The following is a 22,520-nucleotide window of genomic DNA, read 5'->3' on the forward strand; positions in this document are numbered from 1 at the left end:
GATGCAACAAAGATCCCATGTGCCAGGGCTAAGACATAATGCAGCCAAATAAATAAAATAAATTTTTAAAATGTCACTCTGTGATAATATTTTTATAATATTCCCTACATGAGAAAATTCAGGATGACAAAAAAATATGATGAATCAGAATCTAATGCTTTATAGTAATTACAAGAAAACTCTCTTTTGTGGAAAAATAGTGTCTGCATATATGTGTACATGTAAGATTCATTTCCTCTCTCTCCAGAGGACACTCACAGATCAGTGACCTTGTTCCCTAACTCCAAGTCCCAACTCCCCAGTTCCAACGTCTATTCCGAGACCAGGTCAGTTTCCTTTACTTGCTTTCCCAAGCCAAGGACACCAGCCTTCTCCCTGCACCAGGAATGCAGCAACTACAGAAGTGAAAATCAGGGCAGCAGCAAGACCTGCTTCTGAAGCCTGAGACTCAGAAACCACAAGCACATACTGATAGACTGGGAAAGGGGTCCGGAGATTGTTCACCCGACGTATCAATCATTTCTTTTTAATTTAGGATAAGATTCCACCACTGATGTCTGTTACTCTGACTCAGGCCACAGACAATCTGCTCAGAGCTCCTCAGCCTTTGTCACCTTAGAACATCACCTATATTTAGGAAGTTCTCACAGTAGTGATTAAGAGAGCAGGGTCTAGGGCCAGACTTCCAAGTACAGAAGTTGGCTTAGCCACTACCTGAATGAGTTACTTAATCTACCTGTACTTTAGTCTGTTCATCTATAAGACAGCAATGAAAATAACTCCTAACTTGTATGGTTGTTGCAAGGATTAATTTAATTCATGAAAAAGGACCAAAACAGTTCCTGGCACACTCGTGGGAAATGAGTTTAAATAAATATTAGCCATCATTATCATTACTACCAGGGTCCGTACCTCTTAAGCAATTTATTATACTTGTCCTTACATACTCTGGACATTCTTCATAAAGCTGCTTACAGCATCTCTATAAAAGACTGCCTTCTCAAATGCACAAGCTTCCTGAAGGTCTGACCACCTGGGTTTTTTATCATTCCTTTTTGTTCCTGTACCAGTTTTTTTTTTTTTTAACCAGCTAGACAGAGAAGGTAGGGTTCATGACTTATACTTCTTTTTTGGTGTTTTGCAGAACTTATAATAGAGCCCCAGACACTTGGAAAGACCCCAGTAAGAACAGGCTAACAGATTAATTTATTGCTTCATTAAAAATAGGAACAGTCTCAGGAAACTGAGGAAACTGTCCATATTTCTATTTCCTTCTAAACACTTGGAAACAGCAGTAGCAAGGTGACCGGCCACCCCGTTGTTCTCCACCTGCCCTTCTCTCATCCACGGAAGCCCTAGCCTCAGGACGGTTCTCATCAGATCAGCTGGTAACAGAGTTCCACTTCTAGTGTCCCCTTACTCTATTTCAGCAGCCCACTGCCTTTTATACTCTGCTTTCCGAAGGCCTTGTGTTCTCTCGTTATTGACTCATGGACCCATCGCATCCATTGCTCTATTTTTAAAACCTTCAAACTCTCTATCTGGCTCCTTCCTCACTGTGAGAAATCTTCCCAGGTCTCCTCCTCTTATAAATTTCATGTGACTTTTCTGGCTTCCCTAACTACCTTCTATTTCCCCACATCCCTTTCACTATGCAGGACGTGACATACATAGTCTAGACTGCTGGCCCCTGTGCCTTCCCCTCATTCCTGGGATCTGGCTTCTGCTCTAACCCTTCTGCATGTTCTCGTGAGGTCCCCAAAGGCGTCCTACTGAATCAGTGTGGTCACGGTTTCTTACATCCCCATCTCATGGCAGCATTAGACACCCTGGCTGCTGGCTTCTCCTCTTGGCTTCCAAGGTACTGCACTAACTTGATTCTCCTTGATAAACTTCTGACTCATTGCTCACTCTGCCAGGGTCCCCTGTTCCCTCCCATAAATGTGTCCATTCTCCAAGGGTCTGTCTTTTCACTTCTTCCTTTTCTTCTCTCTTTCCTCCAAGAAGTTTTATCAAGTCCTATAACTTCAACCTTGGCCTTTACGCTTATAATTTTCCATTGCCCCTCCCTACTTCTGGTCTCAAATATTCCTCCATGGTTATGATTCCCTTCCTTTCTTCCCAAGTTCTGGTCCCAGTTTTCCAGCACCTAGTTAAAATATACTCGTGGCTTTTGCTACTGCAACTCAAAATCAGTATATCAAAAACCAGATCCACTGTCCTCTTCCACTCCACTTTCTTTCTTGATCTGCTTGTCTCTGACAGTGGCACCTTGAGAGGCCTGAAACTTCATGGTCATTTTGGGGCCTCACTTTTCCTCAACCCCAAATCCAGTGCCATGTCCTGCCAATTCTTTCTTCACAGTCTTTTTGGAATAAGCAGTACATACCCATGGTTCAAAAGTCAAAATTTTATGCAAAGGTAAATGTTGAGCCCTTACTTCCAATTTTATCATCTTTTACCACAAGCAACCTCTAGGTAACTTTTCTTTCTTGTGTTTCCTTCAGTATTTCTTTATATGAATATAAGCACATATTCTCATTTCTCTCCCATCCTTCTCACCCAGAAAGAGGCAGGTTACAAACACCGTCCTGCATGGTGCATTCTCTGTCGCCTCAAGATGGATCCAGGAGATCTTTCCCTGGTTGTAGATAGAACTTCCTCATGCGCTTTCTAAGACTGCATACCCCTAGTGTGCATATTATTGCTTCATGAGCACACTTGTTTTTTTTCCAATCTTTTACTATCATAAACAGTGCTGCAAAGAATAATCTCAGCCATACTGTCTCATCCAGGTTATAACTGTAGATTCAGGAAAGAGTCCCAGAAGTGGGATTTCTGGCTCAAAAGGTAAAGGTATCTGTGCATCACAGACTTTCAAATCCCTACCTTCTCACTTGTGGCCCTGTCATCAGCCTGAGTTTACACCTAGATGTAAACAGCTAGATGAGATGGCTTCCACTCCAGTTATCATTGCTAAACTGACCTTTCCACAAGCCCACTTTGATTTACTCACCACTTGCTAGAAAATCTCTACTAGTCCTCCTTGTTTATCAAAAAAGGACTAGTTCCTCAGCCTGCCCCCATGTGCCCTTTCCAGGCTCACCTGAGCAGTCCTCAGTGTAGCTAGCCAGGCTGCTGATTGCTTTCTAAACACACATTGCACCTTCCCACCTCCAGGCCTCTTCCCAGGCTTTGTTATTCATCCGAAATGTCCACCCCTTCCTCTGCCCACCCAACCCTAGACATTTTTCAAAGGACCTTCTTGAACGGTACCTCTTCCTGAATCTATCACTTACTACCTTCAGCAAGAAATGATTTTACCCAATGACCCCAAGGTCCATCTAGTCAAAGCTATGGTTTTCTCAGTAGTCATATTCAGATGTGAGAGTTGGATCATAAAGAAGACTGAGTGCTAAAGAATTGACGCTTTCAAACTATGGTGCTAGAGAAGACTCTTGAAGGTCCCTTGGACAGCAAGGAAATCAAACCAGTCAATCCTAAAGAAAATCAGTCCTGAATATTCACTGGAAGGACTGATGCTGAAGCTGAAGCTCCAATCCTTTGGCCACCTGATGTGAAAAGCTGACTCACTGGAAAAGACCCTGATGCTGGGAAAGATTGAAGGCAGGAGAAGGGGATGACAGAGGATGAGATGGTTGGATGGCATCACTGACTCAATGGACATGAGTTTGAGCAAACTCTGGAAGATAGTGAAGGACAGGGAAGCCTGGCGTGCTGCAGTCCATAGGGTCAGAAAGAGTCAGACACAACTTAGCAACTGAACAACGGCAGCATCCCCAAAGCCCTGTATTTAAACCAGTCCCATAGCATCTGCCTTCTGGTGCCTTCTTATCATAGCTGTCTATGTGTAGCTCACCTTCTACATGAGGTTATAAATTCTCTAAAGGCCAAGACTGTGCCTTCTGTACCTTATAGTTCCCAGAGTCCTCTTCACAGCATCTCCCGTACACAAATGTCTCATTAAATGCTGCAAGATTGTTTATTGAGAGAAATTAGTCTTCTGGCTTGAAGCCCTTTCCCCAGTACTGGAAAAGGCTCCCAGGGAAATGAGGCAGGCAGGTCTGCTGGCCATAAAACATGGACGCGTGCAGCGAGGCATGAGCACACACAGATGCATATGTCCTGCCTACATGGAAGCCTGGTTCATAAATTCTATCCATTTTAAAGCAGTTGCAGAATTAATGACAACAAAACTAAGTGGAATTCAGCAAGCACTTCATCCCTCTTGAAGGTTTGTGATTTTTCAAAGCTTTTGTTATTTTATTTGAAGGACCACAGACTTTTTTAAAAGTGAAGAAATTGGGTAAAGCCTATACCCGAAATAAAAGACCCTGGGCTATTCTCAAGGAAAGGTCATGATCATAACCTAGAAAAATTCTAGGCTAGGTTTCAGAAAGTCTGGGTGCAAGGTTGAGCACTATTATATTATGTGGACACTTAACCAGGAAGTTGCTTTTCCCATCAAGAAAAAACAAACACACAAAAAGACCTTCCTTTACAGGAAAACTTTTTCCCCCCTAACCCCTGACTCAAATGTGGTTGCCCATTCATGTGGCAGTAAGAACTGTGAGTCAGGGAAAAGAGGGCAGTGCCCCCAGCATCTTTTGTGACATGACCTGTTTACCTGTCTTGAGTCAGCTTGGAATCTAACTGGAAAAGAAAAACTCAAGGTCTACTGGGGCTGCTCATACAAAGTGCTGACTTCAGAAGATGAAGCCCAACCTCCTTCCACAGACCCACTCAGTAATCCTTCCAAAGAAAGAGGGGCTGCATCTGCCTTCCCTCGGTTCAGACAAACACCCCCCTCAGATGCTTCTGGTTCCTTCCTCTTGGTTTCAAGTTGCCCTCACCTCCAGTCAGAATTTCAGAAACAGCTTCCTAAATTGTCTTCCTGAATCTGGGCTCTTCCAGGGCCCAAGGAGTTTACTTGTTGCCAAACCAGCTGTCAATGACTTGACTGACAAATCCATGGGTCTCTCTTCAGCCTTCACCCCATTTGACTTCTCTCTGCCATCAGAACCTGCTGAAGCCACACTGTGCTTCTTCTGAAATGCCTTCTCCTCCCTTGGTTTCCCTGAGATGGCCTTCCTGATTCTTCTATTTCCTCACTGGCTCCGCTTCCTCTACCCCATTTTGTCCTTCAGCCTTCTGTCCTCTGCCTTCTTTCCCTCATTATTATCTTTATCTCTAAGACCCCCATCCTACTGCCTGCCTCAGCCATGGGCTTTCCCTTGTCTTGACGAGCTGTGCATTGGGGACGGGATGGATCCTCCCCTGGTCATCCCCACCCCCAGTGTGGTTGTGTGTGTGCTCAGCATGGCTCACCCACCCACACCCAACTGGGAAACAGAGTACCTCTCAGTGTCAGGTAGCCATAAGCCAGGGTGGCCAAAGCCTGTGCACATTTCCAGTGTTCTTCCCCAAAAATAATCCGAGAAAGGATGACACAGCGAATCAGCTCCTTATTTGCTTCAATGTTCTGCAGAGAGCAAGCAAGTCATCATGCTTTCTGGAAAGGAGGAAAATCTCCAGCCCGCATCTCATCACTGGAAGACAGGACTTCATCCACTGTCATCTTTTTCCCTCATCCCCACTTCCCATCCCACAGCCAATCCAGCAAGTCCTGTTGGCTCCACCTTACTAGTAAGTCCTAAAGCTAAGCTCTTCTCTTCATTCCTGCCATGCATACCCAGGCCAAGACACCCTCACCTATGACCTGGGTGACCTCAGCCCCTCCTACTGCCTCCACCCCTGCACGCCCCTAGGTTAACTTTCTACATCACAGCCAGAGGGACTTATTTTCACCTCTCACTGTGAAAAATTTTAACAGTATGCAAAAACAGAATGGCCAATGACTCACTTAGCTGCCTCAAGTAACTATTCATGGTCAATCTTGTTTCATATCTATGCTCCACATGTACCTACCCTCTCCCTCTATGACTCTGAAGCAAATCCAAGATACTAAGTCATCTCATATTTCATAAGTACCTCCAAAAGATATGGACTTAGAAATACTGGGTTGGCCGGATAGTTCGCTTGGGTTTTTCTTTAACATCTTGGAGAAAACCCAAATGAACTTTTGGGGCCAAACCAACAGAACCACAAAATCAGTATTGCACCAAAATATTACCAATGATTCCTTGCTATCAAATACCTAGTCCCATAAATCTAATAATTACCTCATAGTTTGCAGTTTGATTGTCCAAACACTGAGATCTATTTTTCTGAGTGTCCTTTAATCCATGGATTCCACCTTTATTTCTAATTCTTTTCATTGAAAATTATTTATGGAAGAAACTGATATGGAAGAAATAGTGTTTCCCAAAGATGGAAATTGGATTGACTATATCCTTATAGTGTCACTCAACATGTCCTTCCACCCTCCATTCTGCCTTTATATTGGTCATTGGATTTAGACGTTTGGTTACCTTTAGCTTTTTTTTTTAACCCAAGCAAAACTACTTCATATGTTCTACCATCAGAAGACACCTAATCTCTGCTTGTCTCTTGCTGATGAAGGCAAAACTACATGAATAAATCTATAAAAGATAATAGAATGATGATATCCTAATTCTATCATTCCTTCTTCATATGTTAGCTGGAATAACTTTATAAAAATGAAATCTCCCCTCATCTATTTCTTGGTTACCCAACAGTACAGTTCACATCAGAAGGACAGGATATACACTTTAATCTTTCCCTTAATTTACCAGCTTTCCAAATAATGAGTTCATTCACTAGCACCTGCCAATGGTGACCAAGTAACTAGGTGTTTATCATTCTTTTTCTTCTCCTCCATCTTTTTCTCCTTCTTCTAAATTTTTGTTATTATTTATGATCATAAGCATATCTGGATTTTTAAATATATCTGATGTTCCTGAATACAGCGAACTACTTTCTAGCTCAGGGCTTGTACACCTGCCGTTCCCCAGCCTGGGACACTCTCACAGATCATTACCCTCTTGTGCCATTTTCATTTTGTTCACCTCAGAAAGGCCTTCCTTGGTCACTTTAATAAAACAGCCTCTCACCCCATCACTTACTATACCCCATTACCAACTTTAATTTTTTTCTTCATGGCATCTACCTCTCTCTGATATTCCATTAACTAAAATTTTTTGTCTATGATCTGTCTCCCCAAATAGAAAATAATAGAAAATAATAGAAAATGTGTTCCTCAAGAACAGTTTCTTCCTCAAGTTCACTACTGTATGCTCCATGCACAGAGGAGGCCACTCATTCAGTACTTGCTGAATAAATCATCTCTCTACTGGCAAACATAAGGATGGGGTGGGGAAAGAGTCCCTGGCCCTGTAGAACTGATGGGCAGAGCTCTGTTAAGAAATCACAGAATTACATCTTTAACGCATAGATGTCAGTAACTTTACACAGTCACCAGGTAGCTGCACTGATTGACAAAGCCAGGCATTTATTTCCTGGTGAGATGGAACAGCACTTTAGGAAGCCCGGAATTCTGATCCTGGTTCTGACATTTACTGACTGTGAGGTTTGGGGCAAGAACACCCTGCGTCCCAGCTTCCTTTTCTACTTAGAGATCTATACCACTCACCTCACAGGATTACTCTAGAGGAAAGTGAGTCAATATCAAAGGGATCCGAATCTGTTCTGTATTATCTGACTGTAACCCCCTTACAGAGTAACACACAGAGAAGTCTAAGGACTGCTCTCTTCTGACCCCCGTGACCCCCACGTCCTTCCTCACCTTAGGCTTCATCCCTCTGCACTCAAACAGAAGCAAACAATGTGAGAGGGGCATTTCCCCTCACACTTTAAAAACAGCCATTCGGTCAGAACATGTGTTCTTCATGGGCTGACCACACAGTAAATACTAAGTTCTATTCCGAGGAAGCATAACACCACGAAAAATGCCTAGAATGAGAGTCCAAAGCCTCGAGTCCTTTCCTGGCTCTGGATGTCCTGTGTTCATCCATCCCCACACTTCCTGTCCTGGCACAGAGACAACCAGTATGGGCTCCAGAGCTCAGCCCAGCGTTGCCTCTGCCACCGCCAATCCTCCTGTCCTTCAGGGCGGTGAGAACTGGGATGGGCTAGGTTTAACTCCTAAATCTCAATCTCTGTCATTATCCAAAGTGGTCAAGGAGCTGTCAAGTCTTAGAAGCTCACACTTGCATTCCGTGGCAGTTGGTACTTGTCTTTCTAGAACTGATCATTCTAGCCTGCTGCTGCTGCTGCTAAGTCACTTCAGTCATGTCCGACTCAGTGCGACCCCATAGATGGAAGTCCACCAGGCTCCCCCGTCCCTGGGATTCTCTAGGCAAGAACACTGGAGTGGGTTGCCATTTCCTTCTCCAATGCATGAAAGTGAAAAGTTAAAGTGAAGTCGCTCAGTCGTGTCCGACTCTTAGCGACCCCATGGACTGCAGCCTACCAGGCTCCGCCATCCATGGGATTTTCCAGGCAAGAGTACTGGAGTGGGGTGCCATTGCCTTCTCCACATTCTAGCCTAGGCTCATGAAATACTAATGGGTCAGGATGATGGTCCTTTCCAAGTTTCTGGGTAGTTTACACAGGTAAATTTACAGATATAGCCATCCAGGGAAGTATCAACTTCTGTTGTCCTCTGAGGTGCCTCTCTCAGCCTTTCCTAAGCCATCTGCAGACTTTCACACAAGTACTTTAAGATCACTTTTTCCCTTGTCTGGGAATGGCTAGGAAGTCAGTAAGTCAGCATAAGAATTCTTTGTTGATAAATAATGCTCTGGGAGCAGGCCGGTGCCTGTGTAATCACGAGGGTCACTGACAGGCTGTCTCATGTTCCTGGACTTTGAACACTCCTGCTAAACACTTACTCTGAGGTCCTAGTTCCGAAGTCCTGGCTTTGCTCTCGGAAATGGATACCTGGACTCCCTGACCTCTGCTGCTACCACCCACTTCCTGTCCTTTGGTTTACTTAGGATTCCACTGTAACCACGGGCATCTTACCATATCCTTGCTAGGCCTGAGCCTAGACTGCGCCTGGCTACCCGTGTTTTCAGTCTCTTGCCTCACTATCCTGGACTTCCTGTTACCCAAAAGATATTATCCTGAAACCTTTCAGGAGAAATCAAAAACCGTTTGTTAATTAAAAGAACCAAACAGCAACAGGAAGACCCAACATCAATTTTCAGTTTAAAGCCAGGAGCACAAATACTCCAAGGAAGTATTTGGTGACCCATGTGTGGAACTGGAAGGTGGGCTGGCTACCAGCTATGCTCCGCTCTGTTTTCTCCCACTTACAAAGAAATATTAACACCTTCCTTCACTTCATGGCCTTCAGCCTGAAGTTAAATAGGAGTTTCTCTAATCATGGACATATATATTTGAAAATGGAAAACCTTGTGAATTTTAATTTACCTTTTTCCCCTTAATCAGCTGAGCTATTTTCTTCTGGGATTGGGCCAGTTTCTCTCTGGGATGAGACATATGGTCTATGACCTTTTCCTTGGCTTTGGTGTCTTCCTCACTCTCTTCAGATCCACTAGTGGGAGACGACTCATCTGTTCGCTGATGTTCTGGGATCTTGGTTTGCTGGGACCTGTGGGTACCAGAGAGGGACATGGAGTGAGGTTTGACCTTTGCATATCTCAAACAAGGTGGCACTGAAGGACAGAGCCCTCCCAACTGGGGGCTGGGGATATGATCTTTAAAACAGAACTGAAGAATAAAGCCAGGTAGCAAACTCATGCCACCTGCAAAACCCAGAATTAGAACAGCAATGTAGTGGTTCAAATGAAACAGATTTGTTGAACTACCCACTCAGCTGCAACTCTGCAGCTTACCAACCATAAGACCTTAAGTAAGTTATTAATCTGTTTCTCTGTAAAAATGAAGTCAATATGAACACTCACCTGATGAGGTTATGGGATTAAGTCAGGTAATACTCATAAATCACTTAGCATAGTGCCTGCTATTTAGTAAGTGCTCTTTTAACATTAGCTATTATGATTTTATGAGCTCCATGACTTCAGGATGTTGAATTAGAAGATCTCCAAGATTCCTAGCGTTCTAAATTCTGATCCAAACCAGGGGCAAAAATGGACACGGTGAAATAAAGTAAAGGGAACTAACATTTTGAGGTTGGAACTTCACATGTCCTTTTTCAAATTTCTTAAAAGCTTCAACATAAACCCTAACTAAAGAGGATGTGGTCCCACCAAGGAGAAGGGAGGGGAACGCACACTGGGTCAAGTGCAGATTCAGGAGAGAAATGACCTTTTCACTTATTAGGGGGGGAAAAAAATAAACCAAAAATGTGTTGGAAAAAGAGCTGAGTGGGTTGAAAAATCTTCTCCCTCTTCCCCAGCACCCCTACCCCACCCGCTTACACACACATACACACATATATACACATGCATACATACAATGTAAATCTCAGATTTCAGTGCTAAACATAATTATGAATGGGTAATTGATGTGATAAAGTCCAAAGAGTGAATCCTATGTTAACAAAAGAGATAACCATATCCTAACTCTACCATAAAAATCATAAAGTGATCCAGAAGAAATAGAATTCTAAGATCTTAAGAGGAACAGCAGAAATTTTAATTATAAGTAAGTTCCCCCAAAGAATCACCTTTGTATTCATGATAGTTTTTAAAAGCTCAACAATTGCATAGTTTTCAAAATAAATTTTATCTTCCTTTTCCACTAATAAGTAATGAATGCTCGCTGTAAGAATACAAAAAGGAGAAAATTTAGAAGGAAAATAAATGTCAAATGTAACCTTTTACACCAGGTTCGAATAAATGACATGTTAATATCCATCCAGAGTTCTGTTCTACATAACCTATATTTATTTAGGCATGTGGGTAAACCATGTGGACAGGGCAGCAACATTTCTTTAGGCCCAGGCCCAGGCCCCGGCAGGACTGCGCTCAGCCCACAAACAAGTGTGCTTTCAGACGACGTGCAAAAACTCAATGGAAAAGGGAGAGAAGCCTGGCGGAGCCATGAAATTGGGAAATAGGACTTAAACTTGCCTGATCTCTGTCTGGTGAATTCCATACTCCTCCAAGACCCAAATGGAGTGTCACCTTTGCTGGAAATATTGCACTGGAGTAGCAGTACAAACACCCTCTACAGGCTTGCGAAAGTTTCCTCCAACTTCGACTATAGTGAGAATCACACCACAGTCTTTTTCAAAATTTGTTTTGTTTCTGAGTCTTCTTTGCTTCCTAGTAAGTAAAATCACCTGGGCTGGGACTGAGTCTCATTTGTTTCTAAGAAACCCTGATATCTGCGTCACAGTAGGAAAAAATAACTGCTTGTTTAATGATGAACAAATGAATGGAAAAAGGAAGTGTAAGGTCTTCAAGATGCCTGAAAAAGACTGATGATAGAGGAAATCTGTGGCAAGAGAGCCTAACTCAAGAAACTCACAGAAAGAAAACTTAGTCCTCAGCAGAAGACCTTGCTTAGGCTGCATATTTCATACACCTGGAGCAGAAGTTCAACCTATTGGGGTCACCAAAAATATTGTTAACTTTTGATATTAAAAACAAGCCCAAAATAAGCCCAAGCTTTAATAGCAGGGCCTCAAAGGAAGAAGAAACATTCGAGTCTTGATAAATAACTTGAGACTGCAAAGCCCTGAACTAGCTTTGAATTTGTTGCTGCAAAAGGTAAGAAAGATACCTGGAGAATACTGACCAGATATCTCAAAGGATAGTCAGAATAAAAAGATTAGGCCAGGGATTTCCCTGGTGGTCCAGTGGGTAAGGCTCTGCACTTCCAATGCAAAGGATGCAGGCTTGATTCCTGGTCTGGGAACTAAGATCCCATGTGCTGCATGATCAAAAATACCAAAAAAAAAAAAAAAAGATTAGGCCAGTTAAATGAACGACCTGCCTTGCTCGGTCTCTAACTTATTCTATATATTGCCATCATAAATGTGAATCCTTACTAGTAAAATTAGATATGAATTATCTGACTATTTCCAAGATACTCTACTATGCACTCAACATTTTTTCTTTTTTAAAAAAATACTAATTTTATTATTTATTTGGCTACATTGGGTCTTAGTTGCAGTATGCAGGTTCTTCACTGCATCATGCAGGATCTTTCATTTTGGTGCATCAACTCCCCAGTTGTGATGAGTGGGCTCAGTTGCTCCTTGGGGCATGTGGGATCTTAGTTTCCAGACCAGGGTTTGAACCCATTTCCCCTGCACTGAAAAGCAGATTCTTAACCACTGGACCACCAGAAAAATTCCTGAACTCTACATTTTTAACTTCAATTTTTATAGTTATATAATCCTTAAAATATTTTATAAGATGGTATAGAATGAATTACACTAACATGTCAACCACTAGACACGCTTGGCTGTTAAGCACATGAAGTGTAGCTGGCCTGAACTGGGATCTGCTACAGTGTAAAATACACACCGAAGTTCAAAGACTTAATATGAAAAAATTTTTTCATTAATTATTTTGTATAATATTATATATATTTTGATATATAGTATTTACATTTACCTGTTTCTTTTTATTTTTGAATATGGCTACTTAAAATTTAATATTAGATTTTTGGCTAGCATTATATTTCTACTTGATAGCATTGGTATAGAGCAATGGTTCTCAACCAAGGGTGATATTGCTCCCAGGGGATATTTGGCAATGTCAGGAGATAACTGCTTGTCACAACTGGGGCAGAGCTACTGACATCTCATAGGTAGAAGCCAAGGATGTTACAATGCACAGGACATCCCCACAACAAATAATTATCTAATCCAAAATGTCAATAGTGCCAAGGTTGAAAAGCCCTGGTATAGAGAAGTGGTTAAGGAACAGACTCTGAAGTCAGACTGCCCAGTTTGAACGGCACTTACTAGCTATGTGGCTTTGGGCAAACTGCCAAACCTTTCTTTAATTTATACTCTTCATCTAAAAAATGGGGTAATTACAATACCTTCCTCACAGAGTTGTTGGAGAAATTAACTGAGTTAATATATATAAGTACTTAGAACAGTGCCTGGCACATAGTATTTGCTCAATAAGTATTAGTTGCTATGATGTAAAATTTTTAATTTACTTATTGTCTATTTCATGAAAGGCTTCCCTGATGGCTCAGACAGTAAAGAATCTGCCTGAAATGTGGGACACCTGGGTTCTATCCCTGAGCTAGGAAGATCCCCTAGAGAAGAGAATAGCTACTCACTCCAGAATTCTTTTCTGGAGAATCCCAGGGACAGAGAAGCCTGGTGGGCTATAGTCCATGCAGTCACAAAGAATTGGACACTACTGAGAGACTAACACTATTTCATGAAACAATTTCAATTTGCTCATTAACTTTTTAATTCTCCATGACTTTACCAATCTTGTTAAAATTATCTTTGTAAAAAAAAATAGTTGAAACCTCCCTTAAATTAGGAAAAAACATTTCTTTTCCATCTTGCATAGGTTGCATATGTGTGTGCTCCAACTAAGTCTTCTCCAACTCTTCGTGACCCCATGGACTGTAGCCTGCTAGGCTCCTCTGTCCCTGGGATATCCCAGGCAAGAATACTGGGGTGCATTGCCATTTCCTTCTACAGGGTATCTTCCCAAACCAGGGATTGAACTCACGTCTCCTGCATTGGCAGGCAGGTTCTTTACCACTGAGCCACCAGGAAAGCCCTTGTATAGGTTGCATAAGTACAAATGGACATTATAGCAGAACTGTTATTAGAAAACAACACAGAATCTCAATCTTCCCTATAACATGCATGCAAAGCTTCTCACCAAGATTGGCCTTAAGTGGAGGTCCCACAGGGAACTCTGCTCAGTGTTATGTGGCAGCCTGAATGCAGAAGAGTTGAGTTTAGGGGAGAATGGATACATGTATGTGTATGGATGAGTCCCTTCACTGTCCACCTGAAACTATCGTAACATTGTTAATTAGCTGTACTTCAATACAAAGTAAAAAAAATGTAATAAAAAAAGTCTACTAAATTTGAACATACTTTTAAAAAACATAAAATGTAAACACTGAAAAACAAAATCTTTTCATATTTTAAAAAAAGTGAAGGTCCCAGTGTTTCAGGCCAGTGGAAAGTGATGCTAAGACTCTGTGGCACTTACAGATGGAAGCAGAAGTCCCAGTCGGTGTCACTGGTGACAGTTGGGATGCGGATGGGGCTGGCTCGCATCTTCTTCCTACCAAGAATCACATGGGAGGTTAGCTTTGGAAGAAGACGCTTAGAAGTCTATTCTATTCTCCCTCTGTCGGATGCTATTAGCATTAAACTGAAACTGCCCAAATATATATAACCCATCCTAAATCCACAAATAGACTACACACACACTCATGAATGGTGGACCTGGAAAGCAGAAATTAAAGACACTTGCCAAATTAAATCCCTGAGTTAAATTTCTATTGTTTAATTTTTACTCCACATTACCTCCCAATTCTCTGACCTTTCTTACTCCTTAAGCCAACACATGGAGAAGGCAATGGCACCCCACTCCAGTACTGTTGCCCAGAAAATTCCATGGATGGAGGAGCCTGGTAGACTGCAGTCCATGGGGTCCCTAAGAGTCAGACACCACTGAGTGACTTCACTTTCACTTTCCACTTTCATGCATTGGAGAAGGAAATGGCAACCCACTCCAGTGTTCTTGCCTGGAGAATCCCATGGACGGATAAGCCTGGTAGGCTGCAGTCCATGGGGTCGCACAGAGTTGGACACGACTGAAGCGACTTGGCAGCAAGCCAACACATTTACATCTCCTGAATCATGGAAACTGTGATCTCCTACTCAAGTCAGATATTGTTTTTGCAGATGACCAGCTCTCACGACTAACACACTAACAGTGTGTTTGTTAATTCTTCATGTCCCTAGAGACGTCTCACTAGTAGGTGATCCTAGTTAAGGAGCTAAAACACATGCATCTATTTTGATTGCTGTCATTAACTGATGGAGGAAACAGTGAAAACTGATGACCAAAAAAGAAAAAAAAAAGATTTATATTATTTTCTAAATTGAACGCTTGTGGGTATCCCCGTTGCTTAAATCCAATCCAAACGGAATGCAATTATTTATTAACAATAGCACCCACCAAGTCTCTCCTAATTTCACCCTGCAGAAAGTCACTCATTCCCACCTGAGCCCTGAGTAGGTCTCTAAGTCTCCACCCAAAGACTAGAAGGGAAGATTCACTAATTTGTCTATCTAATGTCTACTTTCAAAACTGTAGCCGGTAACTTCCCTGGTGGTCCAGTGGCTAAGGCTCCGCACTGCCAATGCAGAGGGCCCAGGTTCAATCCCTGGTCAGGGAACTAGATTTCACAGGCTGCAATGAAGATCCTGAGTGCTGCAATTAAGACCAGGTGCAGACAAACACACACACACACACACACGCCGGGGGCGAGGTTCAAACACACATACACAAACTGTGGCCAGGGGCAGAGGTCCAAACACACACATACACACATATATAAACTCTACACACACACATATATAAACTGTACACACACACACACACATACACATATATATATAAACTGTGGCCAGGGGGAGAGGTTCTGACTTCTCAATCTCCTAAATTCTGTTCCTGTGAGGTTTCCCCTGGCCCTGAACTGTACCACCAAATTCTGGCCCCTCTCTCCAGTGCAAATCGCTTTCTTCTTTTCTGCAGTTGTCTCGCCTTCGTAAACCTAAACACCACATTTCAAGCACCGTCGGAGGTTCCCCCTGGCTTCTTGTCAGCGGTGCACCGGCCGCAGAGGCCCTGGCCGGAAAAGAAGGCGAGGGCGGCCGAGAGGCAAGTGTCGCGGGGTACCTGGCGGAGGGCAGAAGGCACGGAACTAGCCTTCTTGGCACCTTCTGCTCGGCTTCCGCGGGGCGCTTCAGTGTACTGGCCTCTGCGGACCTCGTTCAAGGGGCCACAGGTTGCCTTGCGGAAGCGAGACGCTCAGCAAGCTCTGCCTTCCGCGTTTGCCGCCGGGGTTTTGGCTCCGGAGGCAATGGTGTTACCATAGGAACGGAATGCTGCGGGCGGCATTTAGCGTCCGCGCCTGTAGCCATGGCAACGCGGGCACTTCCGGTCCTGCGGAATCCCGGGCTGCCCCAGCTTACTACAGCTGTTGCCGCCGCGGAGGCTTTCCGGTCCTCTCAGGCGAGATGAGGGTGTCCCGAGTCTCGTCCTGACACTTCCCTCTCCTGCAGCTCTACCGCCCAGTATTGTTTTTCTCAATTTGACTTTACCTCTCGGAGGTGAAGGCCCGGAAAGAGGCGATAAATCCCATCGAAGGATGGAATGGGGCCTCGGGCTCCACGACCTTATTTAAAGCTGCGATGTACCCAGGCTATATTCGGCGACACCCTGCGCCTCCCGCGCTCCCTGCACCCCGCGGTTCCCCGGTGTTCTGTCTCTGGGGCACGGAGAGAAAAGCCTCAGAAGTATTGACGGTGCTGGCGCCGTCTGTGTTGCCTCTCTCGGTAAAAATTCGCGCTACACGTGAATAGGGGAGCGGAGTGTAGGGAGTCAGTTGCTTTAGAAATGGTCCACTAGTTTTGCTAATGATTGGCAGTTCAGAGAATATTTTCCAGGGTACAGGGCACACTTGGCAAACACTACATAGCGCAAAGTTATACACATGTTCAAGTTAAAACAGGTAGTTTTATCCTACCCACCTTCAGTGGCCTGCAAGACACACAGTGAAAACAATCATTTAGATCTGCCAGGTGAAGGGGCAGTTGTGGTCAGTACCCAAATAAATGGCACTGGCTCAGGTAGCCTTGTGTTTAAGGAGTTGTCACGAACCCCACAGTGAGTTAGGGGCCTATGACAAGTCAAATTGGAACTGGTATGTCCTCTCCTTTTCAAAAACGAGCAAGCTCAGTAGAGGGAAAAGGAAAATATTTACCAAGAACTTGACAGGTGGTGTTTACATTTAGTGTTTGTTCTTTCCAGTTCCTTGGTTGAAGTTTAATTGCTGTTGCTCCAGGGCTGCCAAGATAGCCTTTCTGGAGTTAGGTTGGAGGAGCTGTTTAAGTGAGTTTGCTTTAATATCCCATAAGTTTAAACCTGGATGACCTATTAAAGCTTAAATCTCTACCCTCAAGCTCCTGAGCCAAAATTTCAGAAAGATCCCACCTGCTTTATTCTCTGTCTCCTAAAAGAATCCTCAGCATGAAACCACGATGAAAGCACTGATCTGGGCTTTGAAATGGCCGAGTTCTGCTTCGGACTCTGTGCCCTGGGGTAGGTCATAGTCTAGAAGACTCGATTTTCTTGCCTCTACTGTGAGAGTATTTGTACCACTTGCTTTCTAAAACCCCCTTCCAGTTCCAGGATTCTGTGAGGGTAAACCAGAGATTTTTGTGATTCTATGAATAATATTTAACATGTATGAGGATAAAAAGGAAGAACTTGTTTCCTGTTCTCTGACACATCTCCCTTACCCTTATTACAAGTTGGTCTTCGTTGATGAGTTTTAATGTTTTGTCATTGTTGGAAGTGCTTATGAGGTTGTTTCCAAGAGTAATAAATATAACTTCTCTTTCCTGAACATTTGCTTTGCTGTTCCTTGTGAGGGGAAGTGAGGTGCTGAAACAGCCACTGAATTCTCGTTCCTAAAGCCAACACTCTGGTGCCATCTCCATTTAATTAGTTCTAACCAGAAGCATGTTGCCCTCATCTGTAAAAGTAAAAATCAGATGAGAAGAACTTGAAAGACTCTTAGAGTTCTAAACCTCTGTGACTTTTTTTCTTTCCTTGCATTTTAACCTTGGCTACAAATGTAAGCTTAGTTATGGAGCTGCAGGAGAGGGAAATATCACCACGTCCTGGAGTCTGCAGGAATCCTTAGGATGGACTGCCAAGTGAGGGTTCTTGGCTTAGTGCAAGAGAGAATTCAAGAGCAAGCCACAGTAAAGGGAAAGCAAATTTATTTAGAGAGATACACATTCCATAGGTAGCATGCAGTCGGCTCAGTGAGAGCAACCTCAGGGCATGGGGCCATAGGGTTTTATGGTCTAAGTAATTTCATAGGGAGGAATCTTGCTATTTCAGGAAGTGTTAGTCGCTCAGTCATGCCTGACTCTGTGATCGCATGGACTGTGCCCACCAGGCTCCTTGGTCCATGGGATCTCCCAGGCAAGAACACTGGAGTGTGTTGCCATGCCCTTCTCCAGGGGATGTCCCCAAGCTGGGTCTCCTGAACTGCAGGCAGATTCTTTACCGTCTGAGCCAGCAGTGCAGGGATTTCCCAGGAACTGGGCCACTGCCCACTTTTTGGCCTTTTATGGCCCACGTCAGAACTGGCATGGCATAAAGGGAGTGATTTCTAGTATTACAATGAAGGTATAATGAGCTAAAGATCAATGACCCGGCTACTCTTAAAGCCACCTTGGTTTCAGCTGGTTCCAGCTGGTCTTTATTGCATCCCAACAGCCGCACTCCATCATCTAGTATTTGTGTCCTGCCCTTTCTCTTCTGTCTCAATAGTAGGTGTGTTTGTGTTCTGTTTACTGACTCTGAATTGAAATGCTAGTAATCTGGGACAGTGCTTTTATTAATACAGTCTGTTCACCCAAAGTTCCTCCCTTTATCCTGATTAAGTATTATACTTTTGCAGAAATCACATAGAGGAACCAACCATGTGTAGATGGTTCCTTCTACAGTCTTCCAATCACCAATCAAATGTGATTATCTCCAGATTATTCCAAACCCAGGAACTGTGAAACTTGAGGACAAGGAAATCCAAATAAAGTTTCTCACGGACTGTGTAATTTCTTAAAACACATTTTCCGGCCTCTCAAGGCAGGGTTGGATGTCTTTCTTCTGAGCGCCCTTGGTGTCCCATTTGTGGTCTCATAGTCCCACACATGAGGCTGTTTGCGCTCCATTTACTTGAGTTTCTCCATGTATCTGTCCATCCCTTTAAGGAAAAATATCTACTGAATGCCTACCATGTGACTGACACTGCTCTTTTTAAGCCTTAGGCAAGCAACAGCAGGCAAAGCAATGAAGATTTTGCTCTCCTGGAGCTCTGTTCTATCAGGTGAAGAAAAACATAGGGCTGCTAGTAAACACCGATGTCTCTGCAAGTTAGAAAAAGGCAGATGGCTTAGGGAATAGGCATCAACTTTGTGTGAATTATGGAGAAGGAAATGGCAATGCACTCCAGTATTCTTGCCTGGAGAATCCCATAAACAGAGGAGCCTGGCTGGCTACAGTCCATGGTGTCGCCGAGTCGGACACGACTGAAGTGACTGAGCATGCATTGTGTGAATTAGGAGAAAACCTTCTTCTAGCTGGTCTCAGGCCCCTGCTAAGGGGTCCAGCTTTGGGAAAGGGGTGAACCACCTTACTTGAAAGTAACAAATTATACAAAGAAAAACAAAGCCCTGCAAGGGATCTAGAACGTGATGTGGGCAGCTGGGGAGGGCTGTGCTGGTTTATACAGGGTCGTTAAGGAGGACTTCTCTGACAAGGTGGCATTGAGGAGGCACCACAGGAGATAAAGGAACAATTCAGGCAAATGTCAAGAAGAGCATTATAGGATGTTAATAGCAAGCACAAAGGCCTGGGGACAGAGCAAATTTAATCGATTCAAGGAACAACAAGAAGTTCGACTAAGAATGAGAGAAAGCGGACGCTGAGCCCATACACCCTCCGGCCCATGCTCTGCAACGAGTGAAGCCACCACAAAGAGAAGCCCCCATTTGCCAAAACTAGAGAAAGCCCGCACACAGCAACGAAGACCCAGCACAGCCAAAAATAAATACGTGAAGAAAGAGAGGGAGAGAGACAGAAGAATGAGTCAGCCTGAGAGGAGATCATGATGCAGGGCCTTATAAGCAATTCATCCATCTAAATCTCCACCTACCCACCCATCCAGTGAACATGGAATGTCTGCTTGGTGGCAGGGCCACCGATGTGAGGTCCTGTGAGCAGGAGCTTTATATTCACCACTGAACCTTTAGCATCCAGCAGAGTGCCTGGCTTATTATTCATATTCAATAACAGTAAACTATGTCATCTTCAGGAGCTCCCCCTTATTAGAGGTTCTGGCCTCTGTTATGTCTTGCTGCTGTAACAAGTCATCACAAACTTAGCAGCTTAAAATGACAGGAATTTATTATCTCCTCTTTTTGGAGGTCAAAAGTCTGAAATGACCATGGCTGGGCTAGAGGATCTTCGGGAGAATTGTTTTCTTGCCTTTTCCAGCTTCTAGAACCACCCACCTCCCTTGGTTCTCGGCTCTTCTTCCATCTTGACAGTCAGCAGTATAGCATTTTTAAATCTCTGACTCCCTCCTCGGCTTTACAAGAGCCTTTTTATTACAGCAGGCTCACCCAGATAACCCAGGATAATCTCTGTATCAGGCTAATCAGGTCAGCTGATTAACAACTTTAATTCTGAGAACTTAATTTTCCTTTGCCATATAACATAAACTATTTAAATTCCCAGGAATTGGGACATGAGCCTCTTTGGGAGGGTGTTATTCTGCCTATGAAGAGTGTGTTTAACCTGTTGTAAATGTATAGGTTTAAAAACATCTGATGGTGACACAGGAACTCTTACTACCCTTCTCCTTTGTTAAATCCTGCATTATTTGACCATGTCTTGCTCCTCTCTTCCCCCTCCACATTCTCCTCTAACAATCTGGTATATCCAGTCACCATTCTTGAAATAGTTTCTTCCCATTTTTAGGGCTTGGCTTATAGTGAATGTGCAGAAATGACTCTTCCCTTCTATTCACCTCCATCTCCTCAAAGGAGCCTTTTCATCTACTGGAACCCACCCACATCGACTGCTCCCTCTACCAGCTCCTGTTGGCCCAATTATGGCGACTATCATCGACGCGCTTTTGTCCTTTGCTTCACAAATGTGCCACACACTCCCTGAAGGCTTGACAGTTCTCTGCCCTGAGCAGGTGAACAGAAACTGCTCCCGTGAATGCCTCTATTGCTTTTTTCAGCTCAGTCTCTGCCTTGCAGTCTGCCTTTTAAACCTTACATCACCCCCTTCTTGGCTGGGTGGTGTTTCAACTGCTGTCAGCGCCCAGCATTCCAGTTATGCCACATGGCAAAAGATCATGTGTCAACATATTTTGGGAGCATTTTCCCCACACAGTGTATCATGTGTTGATCTTAAGATCGGTGAGTTGAATTATTAAAGGCTTTGGAGTCAGTCTGAAAGTTTACGGAAGAAAAACAAGTTGATGACTCTTGTGTAATCCATGTGAAGAAAATGGCCATTCTTTCTCACTGACTGTGATGACCCACACGCTATTCTACTTTTTCCTTCTCTGCATTCCTGTATCACCTGATGGAAAGCCAGTGTGCAAACGGACAATTTGAAAATGACCCAAACGATGCTCACACATATACAGACATTTATTCACAGCATAGTCGTCACATCAGTTTTGGGGCTGTAAAATACTGGAAGCAGACTAAATGCCCATCAATGAGGAGCTAGTTTAATAAAATACAGCACAATTATACTATGAACCATTATGCAGCAGTTAAAAAGGATGAGATTTGTGTGCTGACAAACAACAATCTTGGATATTTTAGGTGGGAAAAGTATGGTCCTGAAGAATGAAGTTTCCATATTTAAAAAGGAAAGTAAAAGGGTGGCCAAAATGTTCATTAAGATCCAATACACATAGACACAGACTGTCTTTAAGTCATTCAAGAAACCAAATAGTTGTTGCTTCTGGGGAGGTCAACTAAGGATCAGAAGGAGAGACTTACTTTCAGTTTATCTCATTTATCCTACAATTATACTGTGATATAGAATCATCGAGGGATGACCGTTTCTTTTCTTACCGCGCCGTTGGCATATGACAGTTCTTTCCATTTAAGAAGCCTGGTTTGGATTTATCTAGGTTAAGTCCTCATTTGAGTGTCCCCAAGAAATTATTTTCTGAGTTGAACGGTTGGCCTCTGTTGAGGTAAGCTCTTTTTAGGGAGCAGGCACTTGATAATTTAAAATAACAATAGCCTCAGACATTATATTTTTGCATTATTTTCCTTGGTATCTTTTGTTCTTTTTCTTTTCAGAGGGAGGAGGTGAGCAAGGGTTCAGTCGAGTATTACGGTATGCCTCGGCAGCAGGAGCTGAGAGGCAGCAGAACTGTGTTGTGAGCAAAGGGAGATGGCTTCGTTACACTGTGCTATGAAGAATGTGAGCTACTTAAATAATCGCACCCATTTCATTGTCATCTGGTGTTTTAATTATGATTTCAATCTGCAAGAATTCACCCTACAGGAGTTTTTTTCAGGAATGAATTAACTTTTTAATGTGACAGGATAATGTATCTGACTTTTTAAAAATAAACCATGTGTATGTTTTTAGGCTTTCCAGGTGGTACTAGTGGTCAAGAACCCACCTGCCAATGCAGGAGACATAAGAAACATGAGTTCAATCCCTGGGTCAGGAAGATACCCTGGAGGAGGGCGTGGCAACCCACTTCAGTATTCTTGCCTGGAGAATCCCGTGGACAGAGGAGCCTGGCAGGCTACAGTCCATAGGGTCACAAAG

The 22,520-nt window shown here is 43.4% G+C and overlaps 1 protein-coding gene and 1 non-coding gene across 4 annotated transcripts in view; one reads left to right on the forward strand and one right to left on the reverse strand.

Moving 5' to 3' along the window:
- TTC23L (tetratricopeptide repeat domain 23 like) overlaps positions 1-18,150 on the reverse strand; it is a 66,820-nt gene extending 48,670 nt beyond the window's left edge. Inside the window, exons 1-4 of one of the 3 annotated variants that reach the window (XM_006071893.4) lie at positions 16,229-18,150; positions 14,103-14,177; positions 9,400-9,580; positions 5,380-5,503 (exon numbers count right to left, since the gene is read on the reverse strand). In XM_006071893.4, coding sequence (XP_006071955.2) covers positions 5,380-5,503; positions 9,400-9,580; positions 14,103-14,177; positions 16,229-16,269 — 421 coding nt within the window. In that variant the 5' untranslated portion in view covers positions 16,270-18,150. Of the gene's footprint in view, positions 1-5,379; positions 5,504-9,399; positions 9,581-14,102; positions 14,178-15,606; positions 15,765-15,803; positions 15,999-16,228 lie in introns of those variants that run through there. The other 2 variants (XM_006071895.4, XM_025270639.3) reach the window with 2 other exon arrangements.
- TRNAG-GCC lies at positions 15,228-15,300 on the forward strand. The gene has a single exon. It is a non-coding gene; the product is annotated as a tRNA-Gly (tRNA).
- Positions 18,151-22,520: the final 4,370 nt, after the last annotated feature.

The sequence above is a fragment of the Bubalus bubalis genome, chromosome 19 (genome assembly GCF_019923935.1).
Source record: "Bubalus bubalis isolate 160015118507 breed Murrah chromosome 19, NDDB_SH_1, whole genome shotgun sequence".
NCBI classification, from domain to species: Eukaryota; Metazoa; Chordata; class Mammalia; order Artiodactyla; family Bovidae; genus Bubalus; species Bubalus bubalis.